Source organism: Anopheles funestus, chromosome 2RL (genome assembly GCF_943734845.2).
Source record: "Anopheles funestus chromosome 2RL, idAnoFuneDA-416_04, whole genome shotgun sequence".
In the NCBI taxonomy this organism is placed as follows: domain Eukaryota; kingdom Metazoa; phylum Arthropoda; class Insecta; order Diptera; family Culicidae; genus Anopheles; species Anopheles funestus.
The window spans coordinates 89,875,053-89,892,154 of NC_064598.1; the positions used below are offsets into that span (position 1 = coordinate 89,875,053).

A 17,102-nucleotide genomic window follows, 5' to 3' on the forward strand; every position below is an offset into this window, starting at 1 on the left:
TCTTCTGTTTGGGGGAAAATATTAAAGGAAGTCAAAATAATTACAACGAAAGTGATTGAAAACGGTTATAAAACCTACCATCTATTAACGATGAACGCTTTAACAAATTATGCGCCTAAATGTATGCTTTGAAAAAGTGGAAAAATGAGGCATTTTGCATGTTGATATTTACAGTAAATTGATCGCTTTTCCTATTATTGAAATTACTGATGGCGTTTTAAAGTAAATATGGAACAACTATCAATGGAGTTCATTATTATCATAGTAATTGAGCTATTAGTATGCTTATAGTACGCTTCGCAGGATCTAAAGTCCCTGAAAGTATGCAATACAAGGAACATCAGGCAAACCATTCAAAATAACGCTAATAGACATGATTGCATGCATTCAGGCGCTAGTGAAAACAAGCGTATGCAGAGTTCGCTATTTTACCCTGAATAATACCATTCAAATTACTACATTTTTCGCGTAATAAGCCCAATTTGAAGATGAACATGTGGGACTGATATCCTTCAGAGGATTCTTTCTCTCAGCAGCAGCAACAACACTGCATAGTCTCGTGTTGGACGTTATTCAATTAGCAAGTTCTTTTATTCGCTGCAAGCGATGTACTTCTTTCACAAGTCTCAGCAATACCTTGAGCTGAACTATAATCGAATTTACGATGTGTTTCATTGGTTTCTGAAAATTACCCTGCTTCGCATATTTGACGATGACTTCCTGGTGGCACCGATTCCAACTATGGTGTTTCATTTCTATACGTCGGAAATTGTCATTTGTCTAGTTTTCGTCCTGCTACATGCATTGTCCTATCGCAACGATCTGGATGCGGTTATTCTGAGCGTATCGGCATTTGTGAGCGCGTTTGAGTTGTTCCTCAAAATCAACGGTATGGTATACCGGCGGAAGGAGATCACTCAGATGATCCGCACGGTACTGAACGATCGAAGCTATCTCAACGGACCAATGGAGGCCGCTATCTGTGCGAAGTATCAGCGTTTAGCAAGGTAATGGAATAATCAATTACTGAATTGGAAGGCCATGCAAAAACCTGTACGACTTTGTTTTGTTTTTTGTTTTTCATTCGGCACACAGGAAGCTACTGTTCATTACGATCGTGTCGTATATTAGTACGGCCATAATGTTGCTGATCTATCCATTGCTGGTTGGAGGCATCGGTGAACGTATACTGCCAGTGGGTTTTTCATTACCGCTGGTGGACTATCATAAGAATCCATGGTACTTAATCAACTTTGTGCTCCAGATTGTGCAAGTAAACTGGGTCGCGCTGGTGTTTATTGGACTGGATGGACCATTTTATTTGTTTGTATGCTACTCGGCCTCGCAGCTAGAGATACTGATCGTGTATCTTCGTCAGATTGGTGAAAAGTAAGTGAAAAGGATGCGCCACTGTAGCACGAGAGCTAGGCGCCTAAATGTATGCAATACGGCGGGCACCAGTGTAGTAACTAAGAAATGAGTGATGTTTTAAGACTTTAATTGCACATTTTCTTTTTCTTTTTCGATCCTCGATAGTCCCGATAACGTAGCAGACCAAAGGCGATTGATACGGAAGGTGTTTGATATTCATTCCGGACTTTCAAAGTAAGTTTTTATTTATCCAATTAGCTTCAAAATAAAACACTATGCATTATGCAAAGATTTCTAGCAAGCTGCTCTAAGATATACCGGGAAGTTTACCTGATGCAAGTGCTCTGTTCGATCGTACACATCTGTGTGTCACTGTTTCACATCCAGATTAAGTTCAAAAACGGTTCCTATGGTATGCTGCTGACCAATGTCAACAAGGTGTGGCTGTTCTGCTACTGTGGCGAGCTGGTCGTAAGCAAGGCGGCCGACTTTAGCACCGCCGTGTACGCTAACCAGTGGTATCAGCTGTGGAATCGTCGTGATCTTCAGGATGTGCTGTTCATGCTACGGAATGCTCAACGCAACTATGGCTTCAGTGTGGGCGGGTTCGGATTTTTATCGTTTGCCACGTTCACTGCGGTAATGTGGTTATGTCTGTTTGTAACGATGAAAGCCCAACCTTCACATCTTTCTCACACCTTTCCAGATCATGAAAACTGCTTACAGCTGTAATGCATTCCTGCACAGAGTGATGAACTAAACCGCACCGGGGGCGCTCACGTTCCAACGTTCCAAGTCTACAGGGCACAATCAATGCTTAACTACTTGTTGGTAAGTACACCGGGCATTCATTTCCCCCATTCGTTTTTTGTTTCTCGTTACCCATCATACTGTTGGAAAGTTCACTGCTGAAATTTCAACCAAACTGCCTAAACACTCGCACCCATTGCTAAAATAAAGCGATTTGCATAACAACCGGAAATTATATCTTGCCCAAAACCATCCCGGTTCTTTCCATTTTTCTTTGTGGAAAGAAAACTTTCGACAAGGAGGAAAGGAAAATGTAAATTTTTGGGGCGAAAAATAATTTTTGCAAGACAAACTACAGCTCGAGCCCAATATGCTTGACACACTTCTGTGAGGTAAAACTTGAAAATACGTGATAATGAGTTCGTCCGTCGGGTAAGATAATCTGGTAAGGTAAAGCGGAAGCCATCTAATTCGACACCATTGACACATGGTCGTTAAAATTCGGTACCAAACACTAATCGTACCTTTGCTGACGTCACGAACAAATTTATCGGGTGCTATAACGTTTAGTTTAGCGTGTTTTTGTTTGTCTTTCCTTCAAACATATCTTTCGGTCGATCTTCTTATGGATGGATTTTTGTACATTTTGTGTTTGGTTTGTTTATTAATCGACCCACCATTAAGTTGCCTTCGCTTGTGGGCTTATTATGCATTATGTCAACCAACAAAGGCACCATTAGATTGTGAACCACAAAGAGTGTGACTTTGGGTAAACTTTTTATTGCTAGCGGTAGCAGCACTAGCAAAAATATATGTTCAAACATTTTTCAATTTCAATCATCATGAGGAGTAATTTGTCTTCCGCGGTAGCGGTACCCACCGTGGAGTGTGGAAATGCGGAGAAAGAGAGAGAGAAAAAAAATCGTTCACTAGAAAATAAATAAATCGTACCCAGGAGATGCTAATCGGTACGCGCGCGCGACGCCACAGCAGCAGGGTGGAGTGTTTTCTTTTACTTCCGATTCTTTCTTTTGCAACTTTTCATTCATTCCAAGGCAATATTCCAAGGCATCTCACAGCAAAGCTTCCGATGGCCGTGCACACACTGGGCGCCTCCATTAAAATTTACTTACCGTAACGGCGGCGTAGTACACATCTCGCCCCGGAACAGGTTTTGTGTGTACCGGGCGGATCGATCCATTACTCTGCACAAACAGAAAGTGAGAATCGTGAAATGAGAACCAAGGCCCGTGTCCTTTCGGTGTGCCCGTTAGAAAACCGATTTGAATTGCTGATGAGACGTTCTTGTGTCGCTCACATTCCATTTTCCGGTTCCCATTTTTGGTCGCTTCGCTTACGCTTACGCTTGTGTGCGTAGAAACTGCGAATGTGGAAATCTTCGTGATTGTCCTCGTCACAAACCAAACGCAAAAGTCAAATTAGATTCCGTCTCGATCGAGCCAATCTGGCACCGCGTGTGGTGCAAATTTATTCCATCCAAGTAGCGCGCTTGGAGCAGTGTGAACGGTACGGAGTATGTTTTCTTTCTTGCTTTCCTGCTATTGGGATAGTTACAGCACTAGCAACGATCCTAGTGTGCGTTGCATGGAACCTAACAACAGTCCCGTGGGGATAAGCACAAATAGCTTTCCAGCAATAGTGATCCGGGATCCTTCGTTGCAGGCATCGGTGAAACATTGGCACACATATTCCTCGTGGCCACCATTGTCCATGCCAGCGCATGGTCGACGTCCCCGTTCGTAACCACACTCACGTACTATCCGCGTATGATCCGGTACGCTTCCACCGATCACTGTAAGCAGATCGCGATCGTTTATTTTATGGCGTGTTTTCAATTTTAGCTCACTCTCACCTAACAAGTTCATCTTTCTGCAGAACGCTTCACGGCCTTGCTTATCTGGTGGACATTCCACAAGCAGTCGGGCCGGTACGGATCGATTGTCCCGGTACTCCTCGTCAGTAAAGCTCGTCGGTGGTTGCAAGCATTCTGAGTTGTCGTTGGAATTACAGGTGTAGCAACGAATTGCATTTACTGATGGAAGGAATATGAAAAAAAAAGAGATTAATTCAAACATTGAGTTTGTGTGATGGTTGGCGATAGAAAAAGGCTCCACAAAAAAGAATATTTCTATTGCAGAAATAGCTACCCATTGCCGGAGGGTTCCATTCAGCCACTCCCGAAGTACGTCGTAAATAATTAACTAATTGTTATTCCAACAAAAATGGAACCCACCATTATTACGTGCAAAGTAATAACCTTCCAGTAGCGTATCGTAAATGCTGTGACGTATACGTGCAGAAACAATTAGCTCCAATGTCACGGTTTTGCTTTTATTTCTGCTATCCTTTACCCGGCCAGACTAGCTTTGCCCGTGGATTTAGTATAAAAGAAAACTCTCCCATATTTTTGGGAATGTTATTCCCACCGGTGAAATAATAAGGTAATAAGGCCCATGGTTTTTACACATAAAACCGGTGAATAGCAAGTAGCTGGGAGTGTGATAAATAATTTCCAATTCATTGAGCATGTAGCTAAATCACGCATCCGTCATGTACAGCAACACACTCTGATGGGCAGCCCTGTCGAAGTTTTCCTGCTGCTATTGTTGGCCATCACCTTTGCGCGAACCATGACCCGTAATAATGCCCGTGAAACAAAAGGTCCTAGAGGCCGCAAGCAGCAAATGTTGCGATTTGATCATTAATGCGTGATGGAGCAGTGAAAATTTCATTACCCTTGATAAGGCCACATTTCGGTGTGGAAATCCCTTAAGGGAAGTCGATCACCGTAGCATAAGAACAATCGAACACTAAATGTGTCCTACTGGTTTTTAGTGGCTGTGTACCTGCGAAAGGTCAAATAGGTTTTTTTTACAAAAGAACGAAAAAGAAAATTTTGTTGGAAAAATAGAGTTTGCTAATTAAGTTATTTTATTGCTCTTTCTTATTTAAAATTTTTACGTAAAAATAGCTAGGTTAGCATATAAATTAATTTGATTTTTACCTTATCTCTTTATTTTTTAATATAATTAAATATATTGACGAGCAAACGTTACATAAACAATACTTTTATTCTGGAGGGTTCCGCAAAGGATAAACAATTGACCGTTGCCGATAACCACTATCGGTTGTTTATCCAACTTGTTCCAATTGAAAGAGAGAGAGAGAGAGAGCTTACTGAAATCATGAATTATTTATGCTAAGGTAATCCACGCACGGTATGGTCCAACTGTCCACTTGGCTGCCACTAACGAAGTGGCTCTAGTTTCATTACATCCGTACCGGTCAAACGTAGAAAGTGCAAACAATTTTCCAATCATGAATTTCATCGCTCGGCACATCAGAATCAGAAGGATCCGGTGGTAACAGTGGCATGAATAAACAACCATTTACTACACCAGGTGTCGGAGAATCAACGATTGATGCAGATAAAAAAAATACCAGCAACAAACACACTGCTCCACAATCTCATTTTAACGAGCGATGTGTACACGCTGTTAATGCAATGTCGTTCTTATCAGGCCACAACAAATCTTCTCTACTTGGGCACTACTTTTCCCAACCCGTTCTTCAGCGGGAAGTGGAACAGGAAACAAACGAAAAAAAAACTTCCAAAATGTTGACAGCATGTCATACCTCTGTGGGTACAACGGCACACAGCACGGGACACTGCCATACTGTTGGACACGATAAACGGACAACGGACCATGTGTCTTGCGCCTTTCAAACGAATTGTCATCAATCACCAGAATGTGAAGGAGAGTGTTGGCTGGATGGCACGGCACGGCATGACAAAACGGTCTCCGTTCCGGTAAATGAGGTAAAAGTATTCTATTAATTATTCCTACCGGGGGTGAAGGTGCGTCATGGAATTTGACCGTTGGAATGTGATCGTGCCTAACTGATTAGACGTGATAGAACGACCTTGTCACATTGACGGTCTTATGTTGCAAGGCCATATGCTTCACTTAACGATGTAAGATTATTCTTGTTAGCTATAGACTCTTGGCGTATCTACTTCTAGAATTCCTGGCCTCCGTTAAGATCACCGAATAGATCCTCATAACATTTAACAGCAATGTTGTTGCTTCTCACAAACAGATTTCCACATTTTGCACATCAAACCAACAGCACTCTTACCAGGGCACACCACAACAGCAAACACCACCAAAAGCACTAATCCTAACTGTTTCGAAACAGCCATTTTTGGCCCACGAGATGTCTGCCTGCACACTCCCGAACAGCTAGCACCGGACGGACAACTGATCGGAACATGTGGAACGATCGAGGATCTTATATAGCAAAATGATCATATGATCTACCAGACGTCGTAAACAGGTTGTGTGTGAGATGGATAGACTAAACTGGTGTTAATTCGCATGCACGTGAGTTTCAGACATTTTGAAGCGGTTTTTTGATAACTTTCTATTGTACATGTTTGGAAAATGCGTTTTTTTTTGGAAAACCATCTGCTTTAGTTGCGTTAGATTTGCGTAACGGCGCATTTTTAAACCTTTTAAGTTTCTACAGTAAAAATTTAAATTTACATATACATTTGTACATTTGTTGTGTTTTATTGTTTGATATTTGTCTGGTTGTAAATGCATGTGAAGGAGTACAAATTTGTTGTTCAACCCTACTACGAGGAGATGTTTCATCTAGTATCTCTATTGTTGTTTCCTAGTATTTTTTTAATACACTTAAAAAACTTCAATGCAAGTAGCATCGTCCATCGCATAATACATTCAAAAATTTCTTCGTCCCTTCCTTATCTAACTTACGCGGCGCTAATCACACCGTCATCGATGTCGTAATGATTAACGTACAATTAAGTATCAACATATCACGCAGCGACACAACACGATCGCATGTCACTAGTCATCGATCGATCAGTTAGTGTGCGTAACATTGTTGTGTTTGGGAAAATATATACAAAAATAGGTGTTAATCCTTGCCAGAAACCTATCAACCGGATCAACCAAACAGACAATATGCGTCATACGTGAAGAACCCGTTACATTTTGCTTCTGTGTGTAGAAGTTTTGAGTTAATAAACTTTCACACGTGATTAACTCAAGTATGGCACGTGAATGAAAATTATAACTGGAAGCTTCTAAAAATTAGACGCATACGTCTTGTTCGTCATTTCTTTTATCCTAACCGCACCAAGGATGGTGTTATGAAGGCCCCTCATATCTAGGAATGCGGCCCAATTAAGTTTTTGGTATGTTTTGATGATGTTAGCGATTATTCGCAAAATGGCGTGTTTCAAAATCATCTGCAAACTCTGCGTCGTACATGAGCTGCTGTATTTTCAATCGTACGAGTGCATTTCGCCTTCTCGACAGACGTTCCATGGTGGTGTAACAGCTCATAAGAAATTGTTCGTTTGAATCGACGGCCCGGCATGACAAATGCGAACCACCATCGTATGTATGCGACGTGCCTTCGTCGTGATTATCCACCGTGAATGATCGGACAAACTGGGCAGGAGATGGATAATTGTCGGTGATTGTGAATGGTTCTGTCGTGACGGTTCCTCCCTGCATACTACATACTCTTGCGATGCGAAGCAATGGTTGCTCTTCTTTACGTGTTGTCTCGAGTGTTATAGCGTGGTTACGTGCTGGCAAAGGTTGCTCTGCTACTTCCTGAAATATGTTCGGGTCTTCTACACTTTCTACACGCTCGTCCCCGTCTGGTAGGTTTGGTACTTTCGGTGACTCTACCAGTTCAGTTTTGGTTTCAAACTTTGAATCTTCAACACTTACTTCCAGGGTATCGTCTGTTTTCTGAGAACTTAAGCGAAAAAAGAAGAAATTATCAAATAAGGAAACAGTAATCAACAGAATGCGCATACCTACCGAAACAGATGCTTGCGTTTCAACAAAAAAGTCATATGATCGTAGTAGGGCCAATTTAGGGGACGTATTTTATGGCCATCTTTCAACTCCCGCATGGCGCGTTGGTTATCAAATGCTACCAATAACTTATTCCAACGATTTCTACACACATGTGCTGTTTTACAAGAGATGATACAAGAGAACAGATTTATACATCGATGACCCAATAAACTTGCAATTCACACTTACCTGGTACACCCAACGTTCTGCTTATTTCGCCCCAAGCTTCAATCACTTCCCTACGATTGTTTTGCCCTTTGAATCTAGCAATCGTTTGGAGCTGCGGTTTCTTTTTTATTTCCGATATTAGATTCATTTCGAAACTTTTTGGCCGTTTATATTCGACGTGCGACAGACGCGGCCCCGTACATTTTCTAATAAGTTTGTTACTCATTATGCACAATTGATACCGTTACCTAGTGTACATTTATCCACGAAAACTCGCTACAAATTTGGCCTGTTGTTCCGAATCGTTGTTTGCTGAAAAGTAAACAAATTAAGACCAACTGACAGCCGTTGCAATTTTGCCCAAGGTATTTAAAAAAAAGCTGAAATTGAACTTATCGTTCTCCATATGCTAGTTATACTTACCTTGGCAACTTATCGTTTGAATTATGATTCAAATTCAAATGAAAAATAAAAGATGTTATTTCGGATTATCCTCAACTTTTACCACGTTCCTACGCAGCATTAAAACTAAGCTAAATACTTACATATAGACGTGTGGGGATATAAGTAAAGCTCCAGTTTAAACTTTTTAGCAAAAGCAATGCAACCGTGCTATTGGTGGTTGTATTGTTATAACACACAGCACAAGATTGCATGTTTAAAACAACGGTATCGAATTTCACTAATTCAATTGTTTTATTGCTTATCATTCATATTGTTTACTAAACATTATTGGTTGCTCTTCGTACCGTACAGGTCGAACCAAGCACATCTTCCTCAGCTACGTCTGTAACGAAACGACACAAGCAAAAATAGAGTGCAAGCAAAAAGGGATTCTGTTTTTCTTCTATTTTATTGAACTTCATTTACTTCGACCGTTCTGCAGTTAATTTATGCGCATCGACGAGACACGTCGTCACCTCCGTTCCGTGCGATTGTATTATTGGTAAGTTAAAATGACGCTGTAACGCATCCCCAAAACTGTAGCAATCGTAGTCACGTGAAGTTGTCGTTGGACGAGTAGAATGAATAGATGGATTCAATCTACCTTCTCGTTTACTGAAGATAACCGGTGGTGGTCCACCCCGAACGAAACCCAAAGCCGATCCCTACTACACGCAAGCCGTGAGCCGTGGCGACGAAGCGATGCTGGCAGCTTAGTTTTATTTTTTTTTTCGGTGTCTCCATTTACTGCTATATCGATTCCCTAAGCCCTAAGGACACGCGGCGCGTCTGCTTTTTCTACTGCTTTACGTTAATGTATCGGTTTGTTTGTTTTTAATTTACTTTAATCTGATCTTTAATGGTTTTAAACGTGAAACACAGGTGCATGTTTCGTGTAAGCTTGTCCGGGAGCAGGGGAGGAGTTGTCGTAACGAAGTAGTCACTAATCTAATTCTGATTTATTGAACACGGCAATCATCACGTTCTGCACATACTTTTTTTTTGTTGCCCTTCATCTTTAACAGCCTGTTCGAAGCTGCTAACTTAGTATTTTGTTTTTCTACCTCTTAAAATAGCGTAACGTAGAAATGTTTTCTTTACAAAATCGTACCCCTTTTTTTCTCGGTTTAGGTTTTATCAAAAATGTACTTGATCGTGCAGCACGGTACAACTCGATCGAGGTGTCTAACGAAACAGAAAGCAAATGCAATACAATGGTTCTGTGAAAAGCTCCAATCGAAGAAGTATATTGCAATATACTATAAGGACGTTTGATACACTTTCATCCATCGCTCGTTCCGTGGTGGAAAGAGAGAGTGAAGAAACATTGGAATGTCATAGAAGGAATAACATCTCAACTTAAAACTAACGTAACCGTATAACGTACACTCCTGGTGCAAAGGAATGAACAATCGACGCGTCCATTTCCATCGGTTGACTTTGCCAATCGCGATAGAAATAGCGAACCTCCCCTTGAACGTTTGGTGTCGCGCCGAAGTCACCGGGAGGCAAATTAGATAAACAAACTAGAATCTCCACTAGCGTCGGTGGATATGTGCCGGATGGAACCGTTGATTGGATTAAGCACGAATCAGGAAAGCGATTGCACCGAACAACAGGACACCGAACGTGACGGACAGTGAGGACGCACCGTTGCAATTGTCATCGTAGCAAGCGCACACCTCCTGACGTCCACCGAATCCGGAGCGCTGGTAACATTTGCCCTGCAAATGGGAAACCAGTGGATAGCGTTAAGATACTGTATTGTATCTAGAATATTGTGTCATATTAACCTACCTTGTAGGACGACTCATCCCAGCCACAGCCACGAATCACTCGGTTGTCCGGTGGCACTGTGTTGAAAAAAAATGCCACATTAAAATCAATTAGACGCAACAATTAACTATTAACGACACCACAACTTACGGTTGTTCACCGGGAACTCGATGATCTGGACGATCTTCCGGCAGAAGGTGTACCTGTTGCCGTCCTTGTGATCGTTACAGTCGACCGACATCGTGTCCGGTGGGTTGTCGTGCGAGCAGGTCGAATCCTCCGCACTATTGCACTCGTAGCAACGGACAGCATCACCTGAAAATGCCAGAAAAACGTAACAATTTTTATTCATGTACACTACGGCTACGTTTTCATTCTTGCCATTACGCTCATCAGTGTTTGCTTCAACAAAAGATCAACCGGCTGTCTTTATCAGTGTTCCGGAGGCAAAATATTTACAAAAAACACTTGAACAACATTTCAATCGAAGGAGGCCAAATTGATCACATCATCAGTGAGACGAAGCATCTTCAACATTCTAGTAGGCAATGGAATAGTATGCGTTTACAGGTCATATGCAAACCTCAGCGACATCTTAGCTCCCCAAGCATGTAATCGTACGAAGCTTAAGTATTACATCTTCCTACTGATTTGCGCTGAGGTCATTCCAATCTGCTGTTCTGTTTTGAGTTCCAGTAATCCATTTCAGTTAGAATTACTTCATTGATAGCCATTTGTTTTGAATGAATATACAATTAGTGATGAACGGCAACCGAATCTTTGCGTCATATGCATGTCGGTGCATACATTAAGCACCGTGTAACATTTACGTGGGATCCCCACGGTACGAAAGATTGTCAGCTCAGTATGCACGTGCTTCAAAGAAAAAAGTGTGCACCTTCGTGTCCAGCCTGTGTTAACATTATTCGTACATTTGCAACACTTCACCGCTATTGGAGATTGTTTTACGGATTGTTTACCAAACCCGTGTCAGTGTGAAAAGAACCCTTTTTTTATTTTTTGTTAATGTTAGCATTAGATAATGGTAGTTTAAACACGGGCAGGGGTCAAAAAGACGAAATAAATGACGTCCGGCAAGAATAAAACATTCACTTATTATGGTTCTGTGTGGTTGGACGTTAATCTTAATAGCGCACACATTTTTAATTGGTTCCTACGTTCAATCATAGTTAGCGTTGTAATCTAATCAACTTGAACTTTTTTAATTGCACAATGGATGCTTATTGTTGGAGATGTTTCCATCACGAATAATCTGAAAACTAATTCCTTGCAGTAGATGGTTTACTAACTCTCGTATTTAGAAAACTGATCGGAGAAATAATCGCGACCTTGAAATCAAGAAAACACATTCACGAAAAATTGAAAGAATTTGGAACTGCACACAGATATAACTGCTGCTGGTACCGACGACAATTATTCTGCAGTTTTCATCGATCTAGTTACCATCGCGGCGCAAACAAACTTCCCGAAGTTCGTCATATGTTTGACGTTAGCAAAATATCGATCCAGGTCTACACGCCTCAGCACGCGAATGTGCCTCCAAAAACCCAACCTGTCTCAACCGAAGCCGTCTGCAGCGTTCTTATATAATCGAAACTGAATTTCTCGTTTGGAGACATCTGCATAGCAAAGTAGTTTCCCTCTTTTTGCACCATCATTAATACCCCGGTAGAAGACTCAACACAGAATCTTTTCCTCCGTGTGGTCCGGTTTTGTCGCTTTTTAATCATATTCCATCGTGTTTTCTCTGACGCGCCTTTCGAGCTCTCTTCTCTGTAGTGAACGAGGGAACCTGCTTCCGAAAGATGAACTGACCTCGTGTGAATCACGGAACTCGGCCGATCGTTGGTCCCGTTTTCTTCTCGTAATATTCAATTAAGGCTTGAATTGGATAATATCGTCACCGACGTCTGTGTCGTGGTCGGCGTCGTTGCAAGCACAAGGGAACACCTACGAGATTGACCTCCGGTCAGCAGTGGGAAATAAAGCACCTTTTCCCACTAATTTTGATAACGAATTTCGACGTACGTAAATTCATCATTCACTGCCTGAGATACGTTTTGCATACGAACCTTCTTTTCTCATTTTTACTTCTCTTTTTAATCTCTTTTTGGTAGAAAATCTCTCTTTACACTGGCCATACATTTTCACGCCGAAATTTGTGTCAGGGTTAGCTGATTACTTACCCTTGTTGATGAACACCGCAATCACCAATAAACTAACGAGAAACATGGACTGCAGCGAGGACATCATCGTTCGTGGTCGTTTGGTTCGATGCTAGGTTAGAACTGAGCACTGCAAAAGTTGACCCTTTTGGCGCCACTACTTCTTTCACCTTGCGCTCCTTGCGTAACTACCTCACGTTAACCTGCCAAAAGAAAAAAATACAGCACACATACACACAACCGCAGGACACAGGGGAACACAGATATATTGAGATCGATTAATTTCATTTTCTTCCTTTCCCAAACATGCGCATAAGCAGCGCTAGGAAGTTGCAAATAAAAAAAAAACACCGACAAAAGAGGCTACTGTTGCACAACTTCCATTGTTTCTTGTTTTGGCTACAAGGAGTACAACGAGGATTATACTAGTACGCTTAAGATTAGTAGCTCAGTTCCTGGTTTGGTTTGGCTTCGTTCATTAACATATTTTCTCTATTACGTAAGACATGCCAAGTCCAGCTTGTATTGGGTCACACCACACACTCACTCACTTTTTATCCTGACGATTTCGTAATATGCCAGGAGACACACGCACACACATAAACACGAGCACACCTAGTAGCATAAATGTCCTTCGATTTTGAGGAAGACTTCTAGCTAGAAACCAGCCTACTGTGTTAGAAAAATTTGAGCGATTACACAACCGCGAAGTATTTAACACGCTTTGGGCCTAACATGGAAAAATTATTGAATTTAGTTTGTCCTTAAAGACCTCGAATTTTGCACAATTATATTTCCATCAAATATGAAGTTGTTGCCGCACCCCTCTATCCCAGTGCCGGGGTGAAGGCCTAGTAAACGCTTTAAATATTACTGCAGATGTGACCGGAAGTCACAGCCCACCGGTATCTTCCCGTACCTCTAGTGCAAGGGTATCACGAACCTTGAAAAGCACAAGCACGCTGTCAAGACGGAGGACAACAACCGTACACTGTCACGAGTAACGACGAACTGTGCAAATATGGCGACCAATCGGTTCTGGTTCCAAGAGTCAAGACGAGCTGGTGGTTTTTCCCCACCTCGCTCGGAACGTTTAAGATTTTATGCTCTCGGTTGGCCCCTTTTGTTCTCTCGTACAATCTCTTTCGGGCTGGAATCATTCCGATTTTAGCTTGAGAAGTGGAAAGAAACCATTCCTTATCACTGCAACGTTACACGTGATTATTGTTGTGACTTTTAAAACCGTTGCCATAGTGTACAACACGATTGACAACGTTTACTGATATTACTTTATATTACGTCTAACAAATTTAACGTCTTATATTACTCTTAAACTAAAACCCAACCACTTTGTTTCTGTGGTTCACTGTTATATCTTACGAAACATTAGCGGAGCACGATGCTAATAGAAAACTTGGTTCATAATTATTTTGCTACGAGATATGTATTTTTACCATGAAATCGAAATCCGCTTGTTAGCAAATCGGTGGTGTTAATCGAACCGAAGCTAACACGTTTTAAACAACGACACCTATCAATAGTTTCCTACCTATTAACACGTTTCACGACCGTAGACCCAATGTCGTTAGAAATGATTGGGAACTGTTTGAAGCGTATATGTTCATGCAAGATTACCCAATGTCGATGCTCGAAAACTTAAAACTATTTCTTTGTACAATTACACACACACAAATTTAAATTGGGATAATAAACAGATGTCTGATTAATTTTTATTGTTCAAATAATAATGATGATACAATACAGTTGAAACCATTTAAACGGTATTGTTCTAGTTTTAAATAACGAACAGACGCACACGTGTTTTCTTGAGTATTAGTTTTAAGCTCCTGAGTATTGTGGCACGGCTTGTCTAAACGTACCAATAAGTTCAATTATTCCCTGTAATCATATGCTAACATATTACTATGCTTTTGTTGTTGCAGTTGTTTTTATGATGACGAAGATGGCATTTAGTCTTGTTTTGTTTCAGTCTTAAATTTACTGTCCATTCTTGAGCTATTGCAGGAGCACTGAGGAAGAGCACTGTACTACGAGAGCACTTTCTAACCAGCAATTTTACGATGGACTATTCATGCCAAGATCTGCCATGGTAGATCCTTTCCGTGTCTTGGACAAAAGATGTTCCATTTTTACAATAAAACTTAGCATTTTTGGAAAGTTTTCCCATTCAATGCGCTGGTTGGCGGTGCAGTTTTCCTCAACCGGGCCATTAGCATTCCAAATCACAAACTGGGTGGAAATTTCTACGTACCGCCGGCAGGTATCAACTATCTGCTGCAAATCATCCAGCAATTCTACCACCATTTTATACTGACCCGCATCATGCTTTTTGTAGACTTTGCGTAGCTCTATCATGTCCCATGCAATCAGATCGAAGTCAGGAAACTGAAATGGAATAAAAGTGAGATGGAATAAAATTGCAATGAGTTTTGGCGTTGCATTGGAGAGAATTCCCGAAGTACTCGGACATGCGCTGAACGCTATTTCCCCTTTTTTGCGCATACGCCCTCCGAATAGGGGGGGCTTTCTACTTTTAATGTTCTGTCAATTTCTATTCGAAGGGCGCCATCTTTCATACGATCAGAACAGATCAATAGAGCTAAAACTTTCTGCTGTAAGTATAATTATACAACAAATATTTAACAAATTGTAACAGCAAATCGATACTTACATAATTTTTAGCAAAGTTAAGACAATAGAAATATTGTCCTTCCTCGATCGAACGAACTTCACCCAGCACCCATTCGATACACTCGTTCGACGTTTTCCGCAGGAAATCCATACCCTGACAAGTCCTTTTCATCGCAGAATATTCGGAACCTATAGGAGAAAGTGATGCAATCGGTTCCGTTGCTTGGGCATGTTCAGTAGGCGAGCCATAAGCCAACAACGGTGGTTTCTCCGGGAACCCTGGTGGTGGACAGGTTACATTGGGGTAAACTCCCGCCCGAATATAAGCTCCAGTATTTAAGTTAAGCGATTCCGTTTCTTCGATGTCCTCGACAATATCGCGGAAAGTTTGTCCCGCGTTGGGCCCATCGCCGGACACTGATTCCTGTTCTTCAGTTTTAGCGAAAATGTTGCCCCCGCTACGCTGTTGCTTTGCAAGCTTATTCAAGTTGATGAACGATTTGATAAGCGATTGCACCAGTTCGTGGGTCGCTTCATGCCAGTGTCTAAATGCGATCAGAAAGTTTGGGCATAGTTCGCGTTGGATCGACATCAAACCATCCGGTTTGCTGGACACGTATCCCTTGATGATGATCCAAGCATTCATGATTCTGGTGAATACGAAGATGAAATCTTTCACCGCCCATGCCAGACCCTGTGAATTGATGTTGGACATTACATTATCTGCCTTTACCAGGTCCTGCTTCAACCTAGCGCAGAGGCTATCAATTTTCTTAAAACACGGCCGTTTCTGGTGACAGGTGACAAGTGCTTCCGCTTTCTTGCAACCATCCAATGCCGTCTTCACTAGTTCCGGAAACTGTTCTACAAGGCAGTCCAGAGCAGCTGAACTTTTTGATTCGCTACATGACGGTAATGTTTCGTAGTTACTATAAAAAATATTAAATTTTAAACACATGAACATGAACGCACCAAAGGTACTAGTAGTTGACTTACCTAATTGTTTCTGTTTCCAAAACGGGGCAAGACATATTGGACTTATTGTCGTTGATAACGCTAGACGACATCTTGAATTCGAACGATGAAACAACCGATGGCGATTGTCCAACGCCCAATTCAGGGTTACTTGGGAACGAAATGCCATTACCGGACGAGTAGCTGAAATTGAATCTACAAACCGACGAATGAACAAATTTGTCACTTCCATACACTAAAATCATCTACTTACTGCGTCTGCTCATAAGTTCTAGGAACTCCGTACAACAATACGGGTTGCATTGGGGCACGAATCATTAGGAATGGCACAGTGGGGCATTGCTTTACTCTGGAGTAAGCATGTTGGGGTGGAATGGCAGGTGGTGGAACAGGAAACATTACCATTTGGTGCTGCTCCTGGCCATTGCTAGAATCTACATGGGGAATGAGCATATTAGGAAATGGTTTCAAACTCATATTGAATAGATTACAAAAAGGCAATAATCACTTACGACCATTATTGGATGTAGTACGATTATTATTCATCTTCAAACACACCACTCACTGTATGCACGGAAGTTTTAATTTGCCAGACCAACACGTTCAGAACAATCCACGAGACTAATCTGACCGCATAAATTCCAGCATCACAAGAACCTGGTATCCAAGCCTGCTACCGTTGCCATGGTAACATGGTTGCTGTGTGATTTTCTAGTGGAGCAGGTGTTTGATGAATTTTAAAATTTAAAGTGTTTGGCAACACTGACGGTAGTGTTGATTTTTATAAAACAAAATTAACAACCATAATTGAAATAATGGACTGAAATATGATCAAAATAATATCCCTTGTAGCCTC

General features: G+C 41.5%; 4 protein-coding genes across 6 annotated transcripts; 1 reads left to right on the top strand and 3 right to left on the bottom strand.

Moving 5' to 3' along the window:
- The first annotated feature begins 479 nt into the window (after positions 1–479).
- On the top strand, positions 480–3,361 carry LOC125764105 (odorant receptor 4-like). Its single transcript, XM_049427961.1, has 5 exons — positions 480–1,007; positions 1,096–1,389; positions 1,537–1,605; positions 1,662–2,010; positions 2,078–3,361. The coding sequence occupies exons 1-5, from the start codon at positions 607–609 to the stop codon at positions 2,129–2,131; spliced, it is 1,167 nt and encodes a 388-aa protein (XP_049283918.1). The 5' UTR covers positions 480–606; the 3' UTR covers positions 2,132–3,361.
- Positions 3,362–3,396: 35 nt separating this feature from the next.
- LOC125764101 (uncharacterized) lies at positions 3,397–8,535 on the bottom strand. 2 transcript variants are annotated; one of them, XM_049427955.1, is made up of 5 exons: positions 8,235–8,535; positions 8,007–8,160; positions 6,283–7,941; positions 3,995–4,174; positions 3,397–3,934 (listed from the first exon to the last, which is right to left on the bottom strand). In XM_049427955.1, the coding sequence occupies exons 3-5, from the start codon at positions 6,344–6,346 to the stop codon at positions 3,693–3,695; spliced, it is 486 nt and encodes a 161-aa protein (XP_049283912.1). In that variant the 5' UTR covers positions 6,347–7,941; positions 8,007–8,160; positions 8,235–8,535; the 3' UTR covers positions 3,397–3,692. The 2 variants fall into 2 exon arrangements, with proteins under 2 accessions (XP_049283912.1, XP_049283911.1); XM_049427954.1 differs by lacking the exons at positions 3,397–3,934; positions 3,995–4,174 and having other exon boundaries at positions 6,693–7,941; positions 8,235–8,532.
- Positions 8,536–9,047: 512 nt separating this feature from the next.
- Positions 9,048–13,700, bottom strand: LOC125764104 (uncharacterized). 2 transcript variants are annotated; one of them, XM_049427959.1, is made up of 5 exons: positions 13,539–13,700; positions 12,641–12,822; positions 10,584–10,748; positions 10,455–10,510; positions 9,048–10,381 (listed from the first exon to the last, which is right to left on the bottom strand). In XM_049427959.1, the coding sequence occupies exons 2-5, from the start codon at positions 12,705–12,707 to the stop codon at positions 10,238–10,240; spliced, it is 432 nt and encodes a 143-aa protein (XP_049283916.1). In that variant the 5' UTR covers positions 12,708–12,822; positions 13,539–13,700; the 3' UTR covers positions 9,048–10,237. The 2 variants fall into 2 exon arrangements, with proteins under 2 accessions (XP_049283916.1, XP_049283917.1); XM_049427960.1 differs by lacking the exon at positions 13,539–13,700 and adding an exon at positions 13,171–13,485.
- A 618-nt stretch (positions 13,701–14,318) lies between these two features.
- Positions 14,319–17,068, bottom strand: LOC125764094 (protein mitoshell). The gene is made up of 5 exons (XM_049427949.1): positions 16,759–17,068; positions 16,500–16,680; positions 16,268–16,441; positions 15,312–16,200; positions 14,319–15,025 (listed from the first exon to the last, which is right to left on the bottom strand). The coding sequence occupies exons 1-5, from the start codon at positions 16,790–16,792 to the stop codon at positions 14,696–14,698; spliced, it is 1,608 nt and encodes a 535-aa protein (XP_049283906.1). The 5' UTR covers positions 16,793–17,068; the 3' UTR covers positions 14,319–14,695.
- Positions 17,069–17,102: the final 34 nt, after the last annotated feature.